At 35.2% G+C, this 22,173-nt stretch overlaps 1 protein-coding gene across 1 annotated transcript; it reads left to right on the top strand.

Moving 5' to 3' along the window:
* Positions 1 to 15,995: 15,995 nt before the first annotated feature.
* LOC109217068 (serine/threonine-protein kinase CDL1-like) lies at positions 15,996 to 21,591 on the top strand. The gene is made up of 5 exons (XM_019381297.1): positions 15,996 to 16,228; positions 18,040 to 18,227; positions 19,231 to 19,420; positions 19,507 to 19,898; positions 20,827 to 21,591. Exons 1-5 carry the CDS (start codon positions 16,135 to 16,137, stop codon positions 21,133 to 21,135), a joined length of 1,173 nt encoding a protein of 390 aa, XP_019236842.1. The 5' UTR covers positions 15,996 to 16,134; the 3' UTR covers positions 21,136 to 21,591.
* Positions 21,592 to 22,173: the final 582 nt, after the last annotated feature.

Raw genomic sequence — 22,173 nt, 5'->3', positions numbered from 1 at the left:
AAAACTTACTTTTCAAAACCTATTTCTTTTCCGATTCAAGGGTTTTTTCTGTAAAGTTATTTAAATGTTTCTCTAACTTTCATTTTTTGTGTGTATTTGCCTCTATTGTGTTCTTGTATTTTTTTTATTCTACCATGTTCTTGTATGCTTCTTTTGCAGTGTTCTTGTATGCTTCTTCCGCAGTGTTCTTGTATGCTCCTTCTACTGTATTTTCTTATACTGTGTTCTTGCATGCTTTTTCTACTGTATTTTCCTCTACTGTATTCTTGTGTGTTTCTCCTACTGTATCTTCTTTTACTATGTTCTTAAGTGTTTCTTATTAAGTTCCACATACTGAGTTCTCGTTAAACCTCTTTTAAAAAACGTCTTAATATGCTTCTCCTAATGTTCTTATCAATTTTCCCATTATGTTTCAAAATAGTTTCTTCTACTCTGTTTCCTTTGAGCTCTTCTACTGTGTTCTGCATGTTACTTTTCTATCATGTTTCTCATGAGTTTCTGTTGCTGAAAGAAACGTGTTAGAAGTTTCAGTTCTTTTCTGAGACCTCTGAACCTGTTTCGATTTAATTACTTGACCTCTCATCTTTGCACTCGATTAATGGTGGAAACCTTAGAATTTGGGGGTTCTTTCAAGTTTGGCTATGTGATTTGCTTGAGCTAGGGTTTTATTTCAAAAACCCCAACTCTTCAGACCAATTTCGAGTCTCTAAACTGAGTTGGGACATCCTTGTCTTTCATACGACTCTGACTTTTGCTAAACTCTCCTAAACTCTTTTACGCTGGATTCTTCTACTGATTTTACAATGACACGACATCTTCTTTCATGCTTGACATGTTTGTATGCTCTTTATATGTGATGAACATCCCTCTAAAATGGCTTTCGAATTTGTGATTAGTTCAGACTCCCTTCTGAATAGGTCTGATTGATTTTCTTTCCTTGTTTGCTGATTTTCCCTGTGACTCGACTTAAGTTAAAAACCTTTCTCAGCTTTTCTGACTTGGTTCATTCATACAAAATCTCTGACCTCTGATTTACTGCCTACTAATTGATTTTCTTACCTTAATTGTACAACCGCGTATTTCAAAATTCTGTACTTAAATAAAATTTCTATGTATTTACCCCTAATTGCCTACTTTGCACAAAGTGCTTATTTAATTTCTTTCCTCAAATAGCTTTTACCCGTTTCTGAATTCCTTAATTAAGGGAAGTCTTGTGTGATTGATTCTTAATTGATATTCAGTTCCTTAACTGCTTTCTTGCCTTATTTCTGCCTGATTTTCACACTATAAAGGCACGACCCTTTCACAAACTCAACAGAATTCACAATCCTTCTGAACTCATACTCACACACAATAGTGTTCTCTCTACTTGTCTGCGCCGTGGCCTGTTTACAAGACCTACTACTTTTCTTTATTTGTTTCTTTGAAACTGGTATGTCCTGATTTAAACTTCGGCATCACAACAACGTGTTTCTTTACAGCTTGTGTATCCATGTCTACTTACTGTTTCTGTAGAGTTCAATATTTAAATTAGTATGGTGACCTCTTTCTATTTATTTCTGCTATGAATCCCTACTCCCTACCCCCTTATGTGTTTGAGCTATGGTTTAAGACATGGCAATATATAAGTTATTGTCCATGAATTAAAATTGGATCCTTTAGGATCCCAGCCTCTAAACAATGTGTTCTAACAGGCTTATGGGTATGCTAGCACTCCCTATTGCTGGGTATGCCCACAGCCTGCTCTTGCTTCTTTCAACTTCCCTATTTCCCCTGCACCCCTATGTGTATTTATTTGTAACTGTTTCCCTTTCCCTTTCCCCCTTTCAGCACTCTATTTCTACAGTTGCACTCTCTCTTAGTCCCTAAGTTCTGTCCCCTTCTTGTGAGCCTTGCCTTGGGACCTTGAGTTCCCTCTGAACTTGGACACTTGAGGGTTGGCCCTTCCACACTGCACTATGTCTTAATCTGGTGATCCATTTGGGTGTGAGCACCGCCCGGAGTCCATATGAGACTCTTAGGGAACTCTGACACATCCAAATGGGAGAAAGGCATTGGATCATGATCTCATTGGAGTTCGTTTACTTCATATTTCAGACAGGAAGTCTGAATCAGGCTCTCCTTGGTTTTACTTTTAATTTCTGATGTATTCTTTTATTTTTTTAGGCTGTAATAATTTGTAATAAACTCTTGGGTATGGCTAGTGAAAAATGGAGGGATCACTATGTATGCAAAGGGTAGATATCCTGCCTATAGGTACTTTCTGAATTTCTGCACTCCCATATAGATATCCTGTCTACAGGTACTTTCTGAATTTCTGCACTCTCGTATAGATATCCTGCCTATAGGTTATTTCTGAATCTCTGCATTCTCTCATATAGATACCATGTATGTAGGAATTCTGCATTTCTCATATAGATACCATGTCTATACTTACCTGGAAATTTGAATCCTGCATATGCATATAGAAAATATGCCTAAAGGTCTTTCTGAATCTTACATATACATTCTTCATTAGGCAATCATGTTTATAGGTCTTAAATAATCAACTGCAATTAGATATCATGTTCATGAGCTTTAAACAAAAGTTCAGCACCTAGATATCATGGTTATAGGTTTTCTGCATTTTACTATGTCCATAAAAGTGTTTAAAATCAACAACGCAATAGAAAGCATGCCTATAGGAACTATTAATCAAGTATGAATCGCTTCACTCGCTTATAAGTCTAAAACCAGTAATAATGACGTACCATCAGTTGCAGAACTTATGATCTCTCGCTAAAACTTGCCTTTCTTTAATAACTGACAACTTTTCTCAAATCAATATGTATTCAGTTTACTTCATTGTTTCTGAAATCAGTAGATATCATGCCTATAGGACCCTCATCCAACACTTAGGCAAACCATAGGGTAAACTTTATAAAGTGAATCAGATTTCATTTGCTACAACCAACAGGCAGGCCTGATTCGGGCTTCTTATCTGAACTATGCAACAAATCAGTCTGCCTCAACCTTTAAGTTTTAATCAGACCCTAAACAGTATGTGCAAGACATGCTAAATTATGTGCTTCTCTGTCAAAGGAGGTATATCTGAGCCTTTTACTTGTTATGCGCTTCCCCCAACTTGCTATACGTGTTTCGTATGTCTCCTTAGAGTTTTGCCTTTGAAACTATAAACAAGCCTAATATCCCTTCCCTTTAGGATTAGTAGTCCTAAATGCCTCCGGGACTGATAGGATTGGGGCGGGTAATAGCATGCAAAAAGCAAACGAGACCATTCCGCGCTTTAATACCCTAACGGGGTGGGAAAGGGTAGATATGGATATGATGACCACGCGATAACATCACGTGTATCCCCTCACTGAGGAGTGATTACCGGATGTTGTGTGGGGTGATCCATATTATTTATAAACCTAGGACCACCCTCCCTTTGTTTCTTTGTTTCTTTGCTTCTTCTCCAATTTCAAACTATTTCTTTAAGAAAAATCAGCTTTCTTTTGGTTCTTTCTAAATTTGTTTATTTGTAACCATTATGTGAAAATCCCCTCTTACTTGAAGTCTTTATTTGCCTATGTGTTATTTGCGCTTAAGTTCACAACAATAGTTTGGCCGGGAACCACACTAGTGGATCCTGAGGGGTGCCTAACACCTTCCCCTTGGGATAATTTCAAGCCCTTACCCAATCTCTGGTTATTCAAATCAAACCCTTCTTAGTGTCCTAATGCACTTTAATCATTAGGTGGCGACTCTTCAAATCAAACCCAATTCCCCAAAAGGGAACGAGTTGTAATCCCAAATTTCATAAACCCGATTTCGCGAGAAAAAGGGGGCGCGACAGCATGGCGACTCTGCTGGGGATATTTTTTAGGCTTTTTCCATTTCAGGCTATTATTGTGAATTTATGCTTCTTTATGCGCAACTATTTATTTATTTCTTTTAAGCATTCAATTTCCTTTTCAACTACAAAACTGACTTGTCTCTTTGTTTCTTGCCTTTACTGCTTTCCTTCATTTCCACTTTAAATTATGAAACTGTTGTATTTACTGCTTTCTTGAACGTGAAAATACGTGACAACATGCCTTTAATTGTTGCATAATCATGCTCAACATCATATTCCACTCGTGCCAAACAAATCCTATAGCAATGCTTATAATGAGTGGTTGCGCTCTTCCAATATTATCACCCCCTAAATCCGAAAAAGACGTATTTGCGGTAAAACCAGTCGATCAACGGTGTAGTTGACGGTTCCGTGCCTTTCCCCCTTGAGTTGTCCGCTGAAGGGTACCAGTCTAAAACCCCATAGGAACCTTACTCCGTTTAAACTGTGCATGCATCATGGCCAAACCTAGTTGGATCAGTTATGTTGTCCACATAATGATCCTTTAAGATAGCCTTATCCAAAGTCCACTAGGTTTCCCTAAACCCAAACGGACATCACCACGTTCTGTGCATTTATTTGGAGAACTAAAAATGCGTCATGCTAATTGTTGATATTAAATAGTCGAGTCTGGCGGGGGTAAGGGCCTAACCTTATTTGCCTTGCAGGAATATGAGGTACGAAGTCCCCAGATTCGGCATGGTCACCAACGTCCACCCAAGATTGCTATGCTGGTGAAAAGATTAACACTCTAGTGACCAAAATCGTTCCTCAAAAGGGTCAAAGATTGCCAAAATGCTGAATGAACCGAAGGCGGACACCTAGCCAGGGCCTACCTATTGCTGGTACTTCGCGAGTTGGGAAAGTTGTTCGATGGAGCCAGGGATGCCAAATCTGGGGAAGATCCTTCTGGGACCAAGTAGGATAGGAGTTTTTCTTTTTGCTCTATCAAGTGTAATAAGGCCGATGGCCATTAGTGATTTCCATTTCCTGTTTATTTAGTGTCAATTTGGGATTCGTCTATTTTTTATCAATAAAATGAGGCATTCAGCATCCTAAGTTCTCCAAATCAATTTGTCGTTAGGCCTACCTCGGGCACAACGAGGCTCCCAAATTAGGACACGCTTTATATTCCGGTACTTTGTGTTTAAATATTGCAACATTATTTTATGATCACTAACTTGTTTACCTTTTTGTTTTGTTATTCCCCTCCCCAAAGGTTAGTTCATGCACTCTGACATGATCATCTTAAGCAGAGAGGCACACCTCAATAATTGGACTATCAGGACAACCAGAGCCCGGCGAGCCTCGGGGTAGCAAGGCTGAACAAGCATCATGCACTATCTTTTATTTTACTAGTTAACTTTCCTTCCGCATTTTGATTTCGCAAAAGAGCTCCAATGTTCAAAAGCAGTTATGGAATTTATCAAAGCATTTCGGTTTCTTTATAAATCTTACTCTTATTATTTTATCTCATTACTTTATTTATACAGCATTACTATTACTTATCTTGATGAACCAATGACTATGACATGCAACGAGACAACGCAACAAACGGACATAGATTTAGAGGAAGATGATATACCGGAAGAGATTGTTAAGGAAGTTGAGAATTTTGAGAACAGACCTAAGTTCAATTTGGACGAGACTGAGATTGTTAACCCGGGAGATGCAGAAAATGTCAAAGAAACACGAATCAACATTCATTTGTCACCATCAGAAAAGGAAGAATATACAGAATTCCTAAAGGAGTACGAGGACATATTCGCCTGGTCGTACGATGACATGAGTGGTCTGAGTACATCTATTGTGGCACACAAACTACCAACTGATCCGACATGTCCACCGCTAAAGCAGAAGCTCAGAAATCAGGCCCTCGGCCTCACTCAGTTATAAATCAGTAAAACATGCTGCGACGTGCAGCCCGGTCTGATAAATATCCTCACAAAAAAGGTTCTCGGCCTTACTCAGTCATAAAACAGTAAAACAAGGCATTCAGCCCAAACAACATTTATATGATACATCAAAACGGAGTAATAGAGACTGAGTTATGCAGTAAATAAGTGTAAACATGACTGAGTATAGAATTCCAATCGAAAACAATGAGAGGATAGCAATAAAAGACCTCTAAGGGTCCAAACAACAGTGTCATAAGGCCTAAACATGGCATCCAGCCTGATTTACAGAAGTTCTTTCTAAAACACGTAGAAACATGTAGTTTTAACAAAATGTTCAACTTTACAGTAGATACGGGACGTACCAAGTCACATTCCCCAATGGTGCATGCCCACACGCCCGTCACCTAGTATGTGCGCCACCTCAAAATAGTTACATGACACAAAATCTAGGGTTTCATACCCTCAGAACTAGATTTACAATCGTTACTTACCTCAAGTCGATCAAATCTCTACTCCGTGATGCTCTTGCCCCTTGACTCAACCTCCAAAAGCTCCGAATCTATTCACAACCAGTACAATACCATCAATATATGCTAATGGAATGAATTCCACAAGAAAAACTATCAAATTAGACCATGAACCCGAAATGGGCCCATGTCTCAAAATCCGACAAAAGTCACAAAACTAGAAAGCCCATTCACTCACGAGTCCATACATACAAAATTTATCAAAACCGACTCCATTTGGCCCCTCAAATCCTCAAATCAAGCTCTCCAAATTTTCAAGCCATAAATTCCCAAATTTCTAGCTCAAATTCCCAATTAGATGATGAATAAAGCCATAAATTCATGAAATTTATACCATTATAGGTTAGAATCACTTACCCCAATGTTGCTCCTTGAAATCCTTAGAAAAATCGCCTGTCTCCCGAGTTCTTCAAACGCAAAATCGAAAATGGAGAACAAAACCTCGAGTTGGGGTTTTTTGCCCAGCAAAACCGCACCTGCGGTCCCATTTCCGCATTTGCGGGATCGCTTCTGCGCAGAGGGCTCCGCTTCTGCGGAATTTCATTAAAAAGTCTGCTTCCGCTTCTGCGATTGCCTGACCGCATCTGCGGTCATCGCAGATGCGGGGACCAAGCCACACCTGCGATCCAGCTGCGCACCTGCGCCTCAAATCCGCTTCTGCGAACCTCGCACCTGCGGTTCCCACTCCGCAGGTGCGGTTAAGAAGCAACTTCAACTGCATTTTCAAAATTCCAAACTCTCCGTTAACCATCCGAAATCATCACGAGGCCCTCGGGACCTCAACCAAACATACCAACACATCCGATAATATCATTCAAAATTAGTCGAACCTTCGAATCACTCAAACAACATCAAAACACCAAATTACCCTCGGATTCAAGCCTAAGAATTTCTAAACTTCCAAATTTCGCAAACGATGCCGAAACCTATCAAATCACGTCCGAATGACCTCAAATTTTGCACACACGTCACAAATGACACCACGGACCTACTCCGACTTCCGAAATTCCATTCCGACCCCGATATCAAAATTTCCACTGCCGACCAAAATCGCCAAAATTCTAACTTTCGCCAATTCAAGCCAAATTCTACCACGGACCTCCAAATCACATTCCGGACGCGCTCCTAAGTTCAAAATCACCTAATGGAGCTAACGGAACCATCAAAATTTAAATCCGAGGTTGAATACTAAAAAGTCAAAACTTGGTCAAACCTTTCAAATTTAAAGCTTCTAGTTGAGACCATTCTCCCAAATCAATTCCGGATAACCTTAAAACCAAAACCGACGATTCACATAAGTCATAACACATCATACGGAGCTACTCATGCCCTCAAACAATCGAGCGAAGTGCAATTGATCAAAATAACCGGTCGGGTCGTTACAATTTCCCACCAGCTCAAGTATCGGGTAACTTTATCCGTCAAGGCTTAGACCGATGGAAAGAAATTACTCAATTTTTTTCTCCGCTAAAATTTAAACTTGAGACCTCATCATTAACCACTAGACCACGATTTAGTTAGAAAAGTTATGTTAGATATTTGATTGTCACTATCATGTAATATTGTGATTTTTTCATTGGCATAAGATAAAAAGATAATGAATTTTGAGAATATTTATACACGTTTATCTATACTTTGTTCTTTGTTAATTAAAGAATCAAATATCGCTAGAAATCTTTTTATAGATGGAAAACGTTTTTATATGTATACATATATAAATTATTGAATCTCCTAAATACAAGCATCACTTTGATGAAATACTTAGTACTTTGATTAACTCGCAATGTCTTTTTGGTTTTCCACTCGGTGTCCGATATTTTGGGCTCGACTAAATCTGGATTCGTGCCGGAAAGTCCACACTAAGAGTAAAGCGCTCTGGTTAAGGATAAAGAGTACTTATCACTCCACCACCACCCTTTTTGGTAGCTCGCAATGTTAATACCATTAGTAGTGTTCCTCTTTCTGATGACCATTTGATTATATAATTTATTTCTCACTTTTTTTGTTTTTCTGTTTTTTTTTTTGTTTTGTTTTTTTTTGGTGACCTTTGCCTTATAGAGTTGAATTCCATCAATTGCAATGTCAAACGTTTGACATTGCAATTGAGAAAGCTGATACTTTGTTCATTTCATTTTTCAGTAAGTAAACACAATTAAAGATAAAGACGTGTTAAGAAACATAAATATTAAAAAGAAAGATTAAGACAAGTGTAATAAGGTTGGAGCACTTAATTTAATTAGATAGACACTATATTTTACATATTATTTTATGTTTTAATCAATATTTTCTAGAAATGAAATGTTAGTCACACGGACTCGAGGATGTGTACTATGTGTTATCTTTAAAGAAAAGATACCAAATATCTACTTAGTCGCCACGCACTAATGTATATTCTGGCAATTTTCAATGCATCAATATGGTTAGTGTTATAAATAGAATTTTATTTATGGTAAATGTCTATATTTAGATAGATTCTAGGGTTCATTGCTTGGTGGCTAAGTCACCCTCTCCCTATAAATAGAGGGTTCTATTCTATTGTAATTCATCCCAAAATTCAATAAGAATTCCCTCTCCCTCTTTCTCTACAATATTGTTCTTGTTCTTTTATTGTTTTATAACACGTTATCAGCACGAGACTCTAACCAATTGAGTAGAAGCTTTGGGATTGATCATAATGATTGTCAATTGTTCTATGAATTTCCTTCATGATTAAATTTTGGATTTAAGGTAAGTATTTTACCGTATTTTTCTCTTTTATTCTATACTTTGATTTTAAATACAAGCAAAGACAACAAAGTTTGATTATAATTCTAATGGAGTTTGTAAGAAATTATAACCACCTGAAGTGGTAAAATTTCTATGCCTCGCCATGATCAAATTCATGTATGATTGTGGGCAAAGAATTGAAAATCCGTCCCATTGAATTCGCTCCATTCTCATTCCCTTAAGAGAATGTGATAGCAGTATGTGATAAGTCTGAAAGAAGACAAAACTATTACCGTGAAGGTATCAATGGATGTGGACGTGGCAATAGACGAAATTATAATCGTCATCATTGTGATAATGAGAATAATAAGGATTCTCAAAATAATCCTTCACTCTGTGAAAGTAATATTTGTCATCGATTTGACATAAGATTTCGTAAAGCACATACAGATGCTTATGGTCCATTCATGATGTGAATGTGATAAAATCTTATTTATGAATACATATTCATTCTTGGAAGAATATGAACGTGCTAGTGGTAGTGAATATACCACACTCACCTCTAGAGGGAGGTTTGAGATGATATAAGAAAATAATATCATTATTATGGCATGAATGGTCATTGGTCACGTACCTATTGTACGCCAAAATATTTTGGCATTGTGATTGTTAAAAGACAACGGTAATGCAAGAAACATATCTTGCATATAATTTTGACCATACCCATAATGGTATAACTTTCTCTTTAAAAGAGATATTCACCATATGGATGTTGATGAATATGTGGTAGTACCAAATTAATTGAGAGCTCTGGAAGAGCCAATTATTACTATTTTGGAGAAACACAATTGATTACCAATAAGGTATTGTGTTGTAGTAAGTCTCAAAGAAACTTATTCAGTTTCCAAAGTATACGCGAAAGCGGTTGATTATATTGAGACTATAAATAAAGGAAAGATTTAATATCTTCTATTACTACAACTTGTAGCGGGATAATATATATGTGAAAAGCAACCCGCTTTATTCTCCAGTTTGTACTACACAAATAAAAGAATACCACAATAAAGTGGATGTCTATTGATAAAAAATCCATATCATAATAAACTTGGAGTTTATTGATAATTGCACAAGTCATGGTGTAAATCTGAAGTTTATCAATATTGATAATTTATTCAGTTGGCATAATTGGTTTAGCCATACCAATTTAAGTATGATGTGCAAAAATAATAGAGAATTCACATGGGTAAATATTAAAGAACTAGAAAGTTCTTTACGAATTCTCTTACATTGCTTGTTCTCATTAATTAATTGACCAACTAAAATTGGGATTGAATCTCATGAATGCTGGAAATATCAAAGGTGAATATGGGCCCATTCACCCGCCATGTATACCACATAAGATGCATCTATGAGATGGTTACATGTGCTATTATTAATAATCCGCAACATGGTATTTTGCGAGGTAACTTGCTCAATAATTTAATTTCGAGCATAATTTCCAGATTTCCTATTCAAGATAGTTTATCTTGATAAGTTGGCTTACATCACAGTTGGTTTAGCAAAATAATTTATTGAGTGCCTCCACTTAATAGCTAAACTATTGCTTATGAGAACAAAGTTATGTATATCAGTTTGATATACGTTATATACGAAAGTATATTACATTCTCCCCTCAAAAGTGGTTCAGGGTCAGGAACCAGATAATTCCATCTTATTATAATTGATGTGCGGTGTATATTTTAATTAACACCATAATGCACAAAGATGAGTTCTTAAAGTTGAGGAAACAAGTTAGTTTTTCTAACATGAGGGGGAGACATGATAAACAGTTGAGAAAAAGTTACGTGAAATGAATTATCATTTGTACATCTAGATCCTCGAATAAAATAATATGAACTTGAAGTTCATCAAAAGGATAATTCAGTTGCAATATATTGCAAAGCATGCCAGACGCATTTGCTGACCCAAAGAAAGTAACTATATTCTCATTGCAAATGCTCCTATTAAGTCCTAGAAGGACAAAGTCTATGGTACGCTTGAAGCGTATAGACAAGTCGGTTTCAAATAAACTTCTTGATAAAGAAGATGAGCAAATGATCAAAATGATCATAATAAAGGAGGCAAGTGATCTAGAAGATCACATGACATAACACTTCATAAAATCTCATGAGAGATTCAGGTACCTGAATATATGAATGAAGAGATCTCTATGTTATGTCTTTGTGAAAAAATATTGAAACTGATATAAAATGTTTGTCAACGACATCTATGATAGTGCTATATATATATGAGGATCTTAAGTCAAGAGAAACAATTCAAGTAGAATTGTTTTCATATGAAAGACATGTAGTTTTGAACATGTAGTTCAAATACTTGAAAGTATAAAGCCAATGATATGTGCAATCAGTTCTCGATATCTTATATGTCTAGCATGACATGAAAACTTGATATGCATCTAAAGTCTATTATATGGCTTATATGACTTAACAATCCCTGAAGGATTTAAATTTCTTAAAGCGTATAGAATTCTTGATCTTGAAGTACTACTTCCTCAGTGCAATTTGTGCACAAATGTATCTTGGTATATCTATAGGCAGATAATATGATAGCAAGAGTTTTCACCTCTATGTGAAGATATTGAACTGACGATTCCAACAAGATTATATGAAGACAATTCATCTCTATCAAGAATGATGATTTCAAGGTGCAATATATTCATTCAAGATAATATGCCTGATTTATTCATCAAATCTCTACCAAAGATCTTTTGAAGATGGTGCACAAGATTGGAATGCAAATGCTTAAGGATGTGAAAGTGATGCTCTCATGAGGGGAGTTAATACGCGTTGTACTCTTTTTTCCTTACAAGGTTTTGTCCCACTGGGTTTTCCTTGCAAGGTTTTTAACGAGGCAACCAAAAAGCGTATTATTAGATATGTGTACTCTTTTTCCTTCTCTAGAATTTTTTTCCCACTGGGTTTTATTTTAGTTAAGGTTTTAACGAGGCACATTATCTGTTGAATAGACATTCAAGGGGGAGTGTTATAAATAGAATTTTATTTATGGTGAATGTCTATATTTAGAGAGATTCTAGGGTTCATTGCTTGGTGGCTAAGTCACCCTCTCCCTATAGATAGAGGGTTCTATTCTATTGTAATTCATCCCAAAATTCAATAAGAATTCCCTCTCCCTCTTTCTCTACAATATTGTTCTTGTTCTTTTATTGTTTATAACAGTTAGTTTTTCTTTCTTCATTTCATTGTTTTATTATAGATCTATAAAAGACAAGTTCGAGTCTGTGAGTAAAATAATTTATGCTTTGAGCCGCCCACCGGATAATATCAAAATGAAAATTTTAAGCTCTTTTGATTTATTTATTTTTTGGTTTTCCATCCGGTATCCGGTACCCGCATTAAAGCCCGATTATATTCGGATTCGCGCCGCATAGGGTCCCATTCAGGGAGAAGTGCTCCCTACCAAGGATTTTTCCATACCCAAGGCTCGAACTCGAGACCTCTGATTAAGGGAGGAGCAATCTCATCCAGTGCACCACATCCTTTGGCGGTAGCTCTTTTGATTTTATATGAAGCATGCTGTCAAATTTATTTGCATAGGTATTTAAAATTGAATCTAGTAGATCAATAGATGATAGATTTATAAAAGTTAGTACAGTCGCACCTCTCCGTAATAATATCCATATATAACAGTACTTTTATCATAAAAGGCGAATTTTATTTCGAAATAAATTTTTATATTATATTTTAACCCTCCATAATAGTTTTTACCTATAACAGTAACATTTGTCTTTATAACATTAAAATATCTTCTAGTTTATTTTTATTCCATTACACAAAAAATTTTATCATGCATATTGTCTAATATTTGAAAAGTTGCACATACTTTTTCCGGTGGACAAAGTTCAATTATGCATAATGTTTTATGATTTGAAGATCCACACGTATCTTTTACAAAATTTCTATCGTATACAAGTTTAAGATTTGAATAATATTCATGAAAGTTTAAGTTTTTCATTGGAGTTAATATTTCTTGTAGCGTATTAAAGTATTTATGCGAGACATATTAATTCCTTGATTAATATAATTCATGCCATTTGCGGTCTAAACGTTAAGCTATTATTTTAGAAAAATAAAGGTAGCATTGTCCAAATAAAGATATTTTTGTTTCTTTTGTATGTTAATTTTTGTCTATAATATTCAAATAATATTTGAATATCAAATGTTGTTGTAGATGTATAACAACCATTCACAATAAAAGTAGAAAAATATTAGAACAAATAAAGTTGTTATAAGAGTTTGTTTGTATTTGTGAGGGGATTGGGGGTGGGGTGGGGTGGGAAATTCTTATATTAAATTGTAATGTTATTTAATGAATTAGAACTTTTGATTATTATAACTTTAACATCAATATCAAGAAATCAAAATTTGATGTGAAATAAAACCATATTATCCATTTTTTTCAAATAAATTATTCATCTATACATATTAATTATTTTTATCTTATTTTTCTTCTTCAAAATCCTTCATTTGTAATGAGATACCAAAATAAATATCTGCATATACTAAATTAGCTCAATAAACAAAATGAATTAATCTAGTATTTGTGAACTGAACTAACTAAAAGGTAAGAGTTTAAAATCAAGAATTTTCTAAACTATTATCAGAATTTCTTTGGATTTTCAAAATTAAATTTTTTGAATCGAACCACAAAGTGTTGCCATTACAAAACGTCCAACATTGTAAAAGTCTGAATTTTAAAAATAAAACAAATTAAAGGGAAGAAAAGAAAGACTACTGTCAATTTGTAAAAATAGCACGGTATAGCCAGTTTTCGGACTGGTCAATCAAAAACAGTCAGCGTTTACTAAGTCAATGAAAAATAGCTACTATTTTGCTGTAACAGAGACCGGTCCAGCATAATATACTGGAGTTCGGTGCACTTGTGTATGAACTCCAGCATATTATGCTGGACCGGTATACTTTGCTGGCTCCAGTATAATATACCGGAGACTGGAGCACCGGTGCTCCAAACTCCAATATAGAGCCCGTTTGGATTGGCTTAAAAAAAGTAGCTTTTCAGCAGAAATAGCTTTTAAGCCAAAAGGCAGTAAGTTGGGATTGCCCAGCTTATTGCTTTTGGCTTGTTTTAAGCAGTTTTTAACTTATTTTAAGCACTTTTTGACTTTGCCAAACACTGAAAAAAACTAAAAAGAGCTTAAAAGCTGATTTGACCAGCTTAAAAGCCAATCCAAACACCCTCATATTATACTGGACCAATATACTTGCTGGAACTCTAGAATATTATGCTGGAGTTCTAGTGTACTTATGCTGGAACTCCATCATATTATGCTGGAGTTCCAGCATATTTATTCTGGAACTCAAATATAATATGCTGGAGTTCAAGTATACTTATGCTGGAACTCCAGCATAATATACTGGAGTATTTTTCGGGTTATGAACAGTATTTTCGCTCAAATTTATCTTTATATAAAAAGTGGCTAAATTTCGATTACTTTTGAAATTGGACTATTTTTGAACGATCAGTTGTAAGTTTGGCTATTTTTAAAATTTACCCTGTCAATTTGGATGCTTACTATTTCTGAATTCTCCGTCCAAAAGAAGAAAAAAGAACCAGAAAAGAAAGTAGTTTGTTTTCTCTTAGTCAACCAAGAAATAAATATTTTTTAGCAGTAACAAATAATTACTTTAATCTATTTAGCTCAAATTAATATCTTTCTGTCTCAAATTAATAATCTATTTAGCTCAATAAAATTATCTCAAAACAATTATTACTTTAAAATTTTAAGATTAAATTAAAATTCTCATTTTCACAATAATCATCCAAATAAACTATTCAAGTAATAAAATCAGCATCACAAAAATACAACTGAGACACAAATAAGGCCGATAAATATTAACAATAGTAAAACAATGTCCATACAGAAAATATTATGATAGTTACTTAATAATTAATATTGAATATTTGAGGTTATATATCTAATGGGTAGGGTATTAGACTTATCACTATTTGCATATGGATAATGGATGAAATATAAAATAAAAAAATTAGATTTTCGGATATCTAAAATCTGAAGTACCAAATCCAACATGAATCCAAAATTCATAAAAATTTAAGTTTGAAATCTAATTCGTAATCCGAAAATAATCCGAACCAAAAATCCAAAATATTCGAATTTCGGTTTGAATTCCGAGTTGCCCAATTATGCCCACCCCTAATCGCCTTAGCTTAAAAAATTTATCTCAAAATAAGATTAAATTTGGTAGTAGTAATCATTTTTAAAGATGCTCAATTCTCAAAACATACTTTAATATGGTAACTTCATAAATTACATCTTTTATTTGTTATTTTCTAAAAAACTAAGGGGTCGTTTGGGTGTGAAAGAAATGATGACATTATTAATTATCACGTTATTAGTTATGTCATTTCACATAGAGATAAAAAATACTATCCAAGGATAATTAATTCCGAAATTAGTTATACAATAATTTTATCCAATCAAACATGGGACAAGCTCATGTCAAATTTAGTAGGCGTTTGGACATAAGAATTGTAAAATTCGAAAAAAAATGATGAAATTTTTTTCAAGTGAAAATGATATTTGAAATTCAGAGTTCTGTTTGGACATATATTTTAGTTTGGGTTGTTTTTAAAGTTTTGTGAGTGATTTGAATGAAAATTTTGGAAAACAACTTTTTAAGTTTTTCAAATTTTTGAAAATTTCCAAATGCATCTTCAAGTAAAAATTAAAAATTTTAGGAACAAACAATGATTTTAAAAACAAAGTGATATTTTTTGAGAAAAATCATCCATCAAATTTTTATGTCCAAACGGGCACTTAATATCGAAATTAATTATCCCTTATCCGTGTACCAAACGAGCCCAAGGACAGTTAACAACAAAAAATATGTTAATTTCAACAATTTAATGAATTATTACAGTCACCCATAATTTGTCACCCTTTTCTCAGTCAGCTGTGAAAGGCTAATTCTCTGTGTATGTAGCCACTCTTTCAATTTCATTATTCACAAGGTATATATATGTATACACAGAATATATATACATAGAGAAGTAGAAGAAAGAGGGAGAAATGGGTTGGTTTCCATGTTCTGGATCATCGAAGCAGACCTCCAAGAAGAGGAAAAAGAAGAAAGACTCGACGAATTCGGTCCAACTTGGTTCTGGTAATAAATAAATCTGCATATTTATCATATAAGCAGACTAATTTGATGATTCTCTGAGATGGGTTTGTTGTACTATTGTCAACTTTCTAGGTTTTTATGCAATTTAAAGCTTCAAGTTTTCAATTATTAATGAATCTGTGAAATGGTTTTGTTTTATTTTTGTCAAATTTCTAGTCTTTATATTATGTGGAGCTTCAGGTTTTCAACTTTTAATGATTCTTTGAGATGGGTTTGTTTTATTTGTGTCAAATTTCTAGTCTTTATGTTATTTGGAGCTTGAGCCGAGGGGCTTTCGGAAACAGCCTATCTATCCCCGGGCAGGTGTAAGGTGTGTGTATGCACTACCATCCTAGACCCCACTTGTGGTATTTCACTGGGTCTGTTTGTTGTTGTTGTTGTTGTTGTTGTTGTTGTTGTTGTTATGTTATTTGGAGCTTCAAGTTTTCAACTTTTTAATGATTTTGTGAAATGGGTTTGTTGTAATTTTGCCAAATAGCTAGTCTTTAAATGATTTGAAGCATCAAGTTTTCAACTTTTAATGATACTGTGAAATGGGTTTGTTGTATTTTTTGACAAATTTCTTGTCTTTTAAAGGTCTGGAACTTCGGCTTTTAATGATTATGTGAAATTGGTTTGTTGTAATTTTTGTTATATTTCTGGTCTTTAGATGATCTGGAGCTTCAGTTTTATATTATTGCTTCTCATTCTTGGATATCACCTGTTTACCATTTTTTAGGTAAGGGATTGCTTTTGCATTCCTTTAGGCTTAGTTTTTTGCTATAGGTTGTTCTGTTTCTTACTTCTGTACACATTATTGTCTCTTTCGCTTCGGTTTATTTAATGTTATGATGGTGCTGCTGCTTGCTGCTATTGCTTCTTCCTCGTATTCTTTGTGACAAGGGTCTATCGGAAATAGCTTCTCTACCTTCACAAAGGTAGGATTAAGGTCTGCTTACATCCTACCTTCCCCAGACCTCACATGTAGGATTCTCACCGGGTTTGTTGTCGTCGTTGTTGTTGTACGGCTTCATTTTTACTTGATTCACTTTAACAGGAACATTATTTGTAAGACTTCTATGCGAGTGTGGGGATAATGTGACGTTTAGAGCTCTAAAAAGGATGAGATATACTAAAAATGAAACAATGAGCTGTTAAACTTTAGTCAACTGTGCAAAATTTCTTCAAGATAAATGAGGGGCTTTCTATTGGATATCCAAGAGTTTCAACTTTTTATTTTACCATCCAAGTTTCAGGAAGTTAGTTTGGTGTGCAAATTTTAATTTCTCTCTTTTTTCATTTCAATGTACCATCGGGCGTCAGAATCCGCCACTGATGCTTGTATCAGGGTAGGCTGCCTACATCACCCCTGGGGTGCGGCCCTTCCCCTGACCCTGCGTGAACGCGCGATAATCAGGCGTCTGTTTAGACAATTTTCATTTCTGAATGGACCCAGACCAAACATGTGATAGGAAATAATAATGAGTGTTGCATAAAGATCTTGTAGAAATGAATTCTTGGCGATGTTTACTGAGCTAGCTAGTCCAGCCATGCCGCTTTTACTGTATCTTGCATGACTATCATATTAGAAACTTTGTAGGAAACAGACTGGGTTATTGAAGCTGCACAATTTCCCAGTACATCAGTGGTTGTATCAAGTTTGGTATCATGCATTTCCCACGTTTGGACTAAATCCTTTGACCAGTTTCTTAATCAGGCAGTTGGCTGTATATGATGTTTTTGAACCATAATTGTTTGGTGTCAGTTCTGTATTTTCTTTCCTTTTCTCATTTCTGTTGTGGTTTTGTGTTCAGAAAAGTTGAAGGCAAAGAATCTGTTAGGCTCAAAGGAGGATGTTAAGGATGGAGAGTCTAGTCAGATTGCAGCCAAGACTTTTACATTTCGTGAATTAGCAGCTGCTGCAAGAAACTTTCGAGGTGATTGTCTTCTTGGAGAGGGAGGTTTTGGAAGAGTATACAAAGGGCGGCTCGATTCCAATCAGGTTTTCTTCTGTTACTTTTTTTTTTCCAATGATGGAACTCTCTTCAACAATGAAACAAAGTTCCATTTTCTGTCTCCACAGTCTGGTTGTGTCTCAATTCACCAGATTTTGGTTGAACTCGCTATTTTCTCGCATAGTGTTCCTGAGGAAAATTAGAATCGTTTTCACTATTTTATTTCCTTTGTTCTTGCTTTAACTGTGCCAAGTTTGGACACTTGCATCGTATTTGATGGGCTCATGTTATTTCATAATGTTATAAGTAGTCGGCTTATTTAGGGGAAGGGACTAGCTTCGTTCTTGAATATCAGTTGTGACAAGTCAGAACTGTGTTTATCACTTGATCCTTTTGTCACAAACAGGGCGAAAATGAAAATAGGTCATTCTTGTGCTGTTAGCAATAATAAAGTCTAGGAAACATACATTATTCTTTGAGAAAATGCTTCGGTTTCCCTTATTAGATTTCCAGAATATGTGCTTTACGTCATCTGATGCATTGTTTTCGATTCTGCTTCTTTACGTTGATTACATTGTGGATTCAGTTCAAATTTTTCTTCTTTATGACAAAATGGAATTGGCCTTGGTCGTTTGTCACTTCCTTTTTGTTTATTATAATACTCCCTCCATTCCACTTTATGTGAACCTATTACTATTTGGGGAGTCAAACAAAGTTTTCTTTTGACCATGTTTTTTTTGCAAATATTTTTTTAATTATTTTGAATTGTTAGCTATTGTGACTTATAATACTTTTTATGTAGTTTCTAAATATATAAATTTAATTTTAAAAGTTTAAAAATTCTATTTGCACTGAAAATTAGTCGCTTTGACCCTCGTACTCCGAAAAGGTTCACATAAACTGGAACGGAGGGAGTAATATTTTTGTTGTTATCACTATTGCTACTGTTCAATTTTATCTTTGGGTACCGTGCTTTATGATATTGCTATGGACATATAAGATATGTGCTGGAGCTATGCTTTGACACCTTCTCTCATTTATTTGCTATAGATTGTTGCCATCAAGCAACTTGATCGTAATGGATTGCAAGGGAACAGGGAATTTCTTGTTGAAGTGCTGATGCTAAGTTTGTTACACCATCCTAACCTGGTAAATTTAATTGGCTATTGTGCTGACGGAGATCAGAGACTTCTGGTTTACGAATATATGCCACTAGGATCACTGGATGACCATCTTCATGGTAATATCTCTTTTAGTCGATCACCGCTTTCCTCCTGTCTATATTTTTTCATATGAAATTTGGATTGAAAAATAAGTGTTATGCAGATCTTACGCCTGCTAAGAAAGTGCTCGATTGGAACATGAGAATGAAAATTGCAGCTGGAGCAGCAAAGGGCTTGGAATATTTACATGACAAGGCAAGCCCGCCCGTAATATACCGCGATTTAAAATGCTCTAATATTTTGCTTGGTGAGGGGTATCATCCAAAGCTATCCGACTTCGGATTGGCCAAGTTGGGGCCCGTAGGAGATAACACCCATGTCTCGACAAGAGTTATGGGTACTTATGGGTACTGCGCTCCGGAGTATGCTATGACTGGTCAGTTGACTTTAAAGTCGGATGTTTACAGCTTTGGGGTTGTCCTCTTGGAGATCATAACTGGCAGGAAAGCAATTGAAAATTCAAAAACCGGAGGAGAGCACAATCTGGTTGCATGGGTAAGATATTTGCTTATTGTATTACCTTTATCTTGTTGTTTCCGGGGTTGCCTGTTAATTTCTGTAAATGAAGTAATCAAATCAGTGCAATTGTAAAACCATGCATATTTTAAAATATCTTAAAACAAATTGAGTTAAAGGCAGTCCATAGCTGATGTAATATGATTTTGGCTTGATTGTTGAAACCTGTGAGAATCTTCGGGCAGATTAAAAATTCCTTCTTTTATTCCTTAAGAAAATACACTATTATGCAATTGTAAAACCATGCATATGTTTGTGTTGGATTATTAGCTATGTTGCTCGCACTCTTCAAAAATACTACCAGGTGCGTGTCGGATCCTCCAAAATTAGTGCATATTTTGAGCATCCGACATGGGTGCGGCAACATTTTGGGTAGGTCCGAGCAACATAAATTATTAGGGCAGTATGGGTAGTTGAGCAGATGAGAAGTGTGAGCAGTTTAGGTTCAGTGTTTTCATTTGATGCTGTTTACTGGAGCATTTAATAACGGAATGTGGACTTGCCATATTTTATTGGGATAATTACATTTTTGGGCCGCCCAAAAAAATATCCAATAAATGTATATGTTTTGTATATTAAGTATAAATATGTTTTGTATATTTGGGCTACCGCCTGTAATTATTTTGGGCCGTCAGGCCAAAAATGAAGAGACCCTTTTTCTTATTGTGCTTGTGCCAGGGTAGGAGGGGGTGTATATTCTTGCTATTAACAAACCCAATATAGAGAACTAAGTTCGAAGAATATAATCATGCGCTCCTGTATAGAAAATTGGGCGTCTTTTGTAGAGAATCATGTTTTGATGTAAATTCTCTACTTTTTGGTATACTTCTTGTATACGGGAGTTTTTCTCCCTTTTGTTAATGCAATTTACCTTATTAAAAAAAAAAAATCGTGCGCTCCTTACCAGGCAAGACCCTTGTTCAAAGAGCGGAGGAAATTCTCACAGATGGCTGATCCGGTACTTCAAGGCCAATATCCCGTTAGAGGTTTGTATCAAGCTCTAGCAGTTGCTGCAATGTGTGTTCACGAGCAACCTAACATGCGTCCAGTCATAGCAGATGTTGTCACAGCCTTGTCTTACCTTGCTGCACAAAGATTTGACAGTGATAGTAGTCAGGGAGTTCAAAACTCGCGCTGGACACCTGCTACTCCACCTAGAACGAAACGAGATGGTGATAAGCGACAAAAGGGTGGAAGTTCTGAAGCTAGATGGTGAATAATAGATTAAACAAGTTTTGCTCCAGGATCAAGTACAACATATCAAGACGAGCAACCTATTGGATAGCAGCTAGTTGAAGCTAGTTCAGTACAAACGACAAGCAAAGGTACCTCAAATACAAGTTCAATCAGAAGGAACAATTTTGTAGCTCAGAAATCAGACCAGCTACGCTTATCTCCCCTTGTTATCGAGCATGTTTGTTTACCCCTTTAATCGCTTGAGTACATAGTTGATGCGTGTTACTGCACTTTATGGTTTCGGTCATTTCTTGGTGAAGTGTTCTTTTGTATAGGCATGCCATATTGTGTGCAAGTATTGTATTGTTAAACAGCAAATTGTGATGTATAATTACAGAATGGGGATTGTAGTTATATTCTTTTTAGCCATATCTTTGTGATCAAAGACATTATTGAGTATTGAAATGAATATATAGGATTCATATAGTTGACTCAAAACTACTTTGGCTTGAGGCCTACTTGATCAATTGAATTCTAGTCATTGGATAAATGAAACTTTGACGAATAACTATATTGCATTTCTTTCAGTTCAGGATGATAAAGTCATTCTCTCGACCTCCTAAGCAGAGATGAAGGCAGGATTTAAACTCTATGGGTGCAATTTTTAACTTTCTTAGTATTAGACCTATTATTATATTTTCAAAATTATGAGTTTAAATTTACTAATTACAATTTAAATAAATTTTTACACATTTATATTTCACGTCGAAAATATTGGAATTAGATGATCCTAGTGCTATAAGGCTGCATCCGTCACTGTGATCCTAAGTGGTTTTGCTAAATACAAAAATAATGAATAAACGGATTGTTGACATACTAAACAAAAATAATAAACTGACTTGATCTACTTATCCGGAAAAAAAAAAAAAAAAACTTTGTAACCTATCATATAACTAATCAAATCAAGAATAAACAATAACAATAAATGCATAAATCTACTCATTAAAAGTAATTAAATACGGAGTTGCTGTTTACTGAACAACAAACAGTACTATAAAATTATTATAACAATTTAAAA

The sequence above is a fragment of the Nicotiana attenuata genome, unplaced genomic scaffold, assembly GCF_001879085.1.
Source record: "Nicotiana attenuata strain UT unplaced genomic scaffold, NIATTr2, whole genome shotgun sequence".
In the NCBI taxonomy this organism is placed as follows: domain Eukaryota; kingdom Viridiplantae; phylum Streptophyta; class Magnoliopsida; order Solanales; family Solanaceae; genus Nicotiana; species Nicotiana attenuata.
The sequence above is the reverse complement of the archived record's forward strand: the minus strand, read 5'-3'. Positions and strand labels throughout refer to the sequence as shown.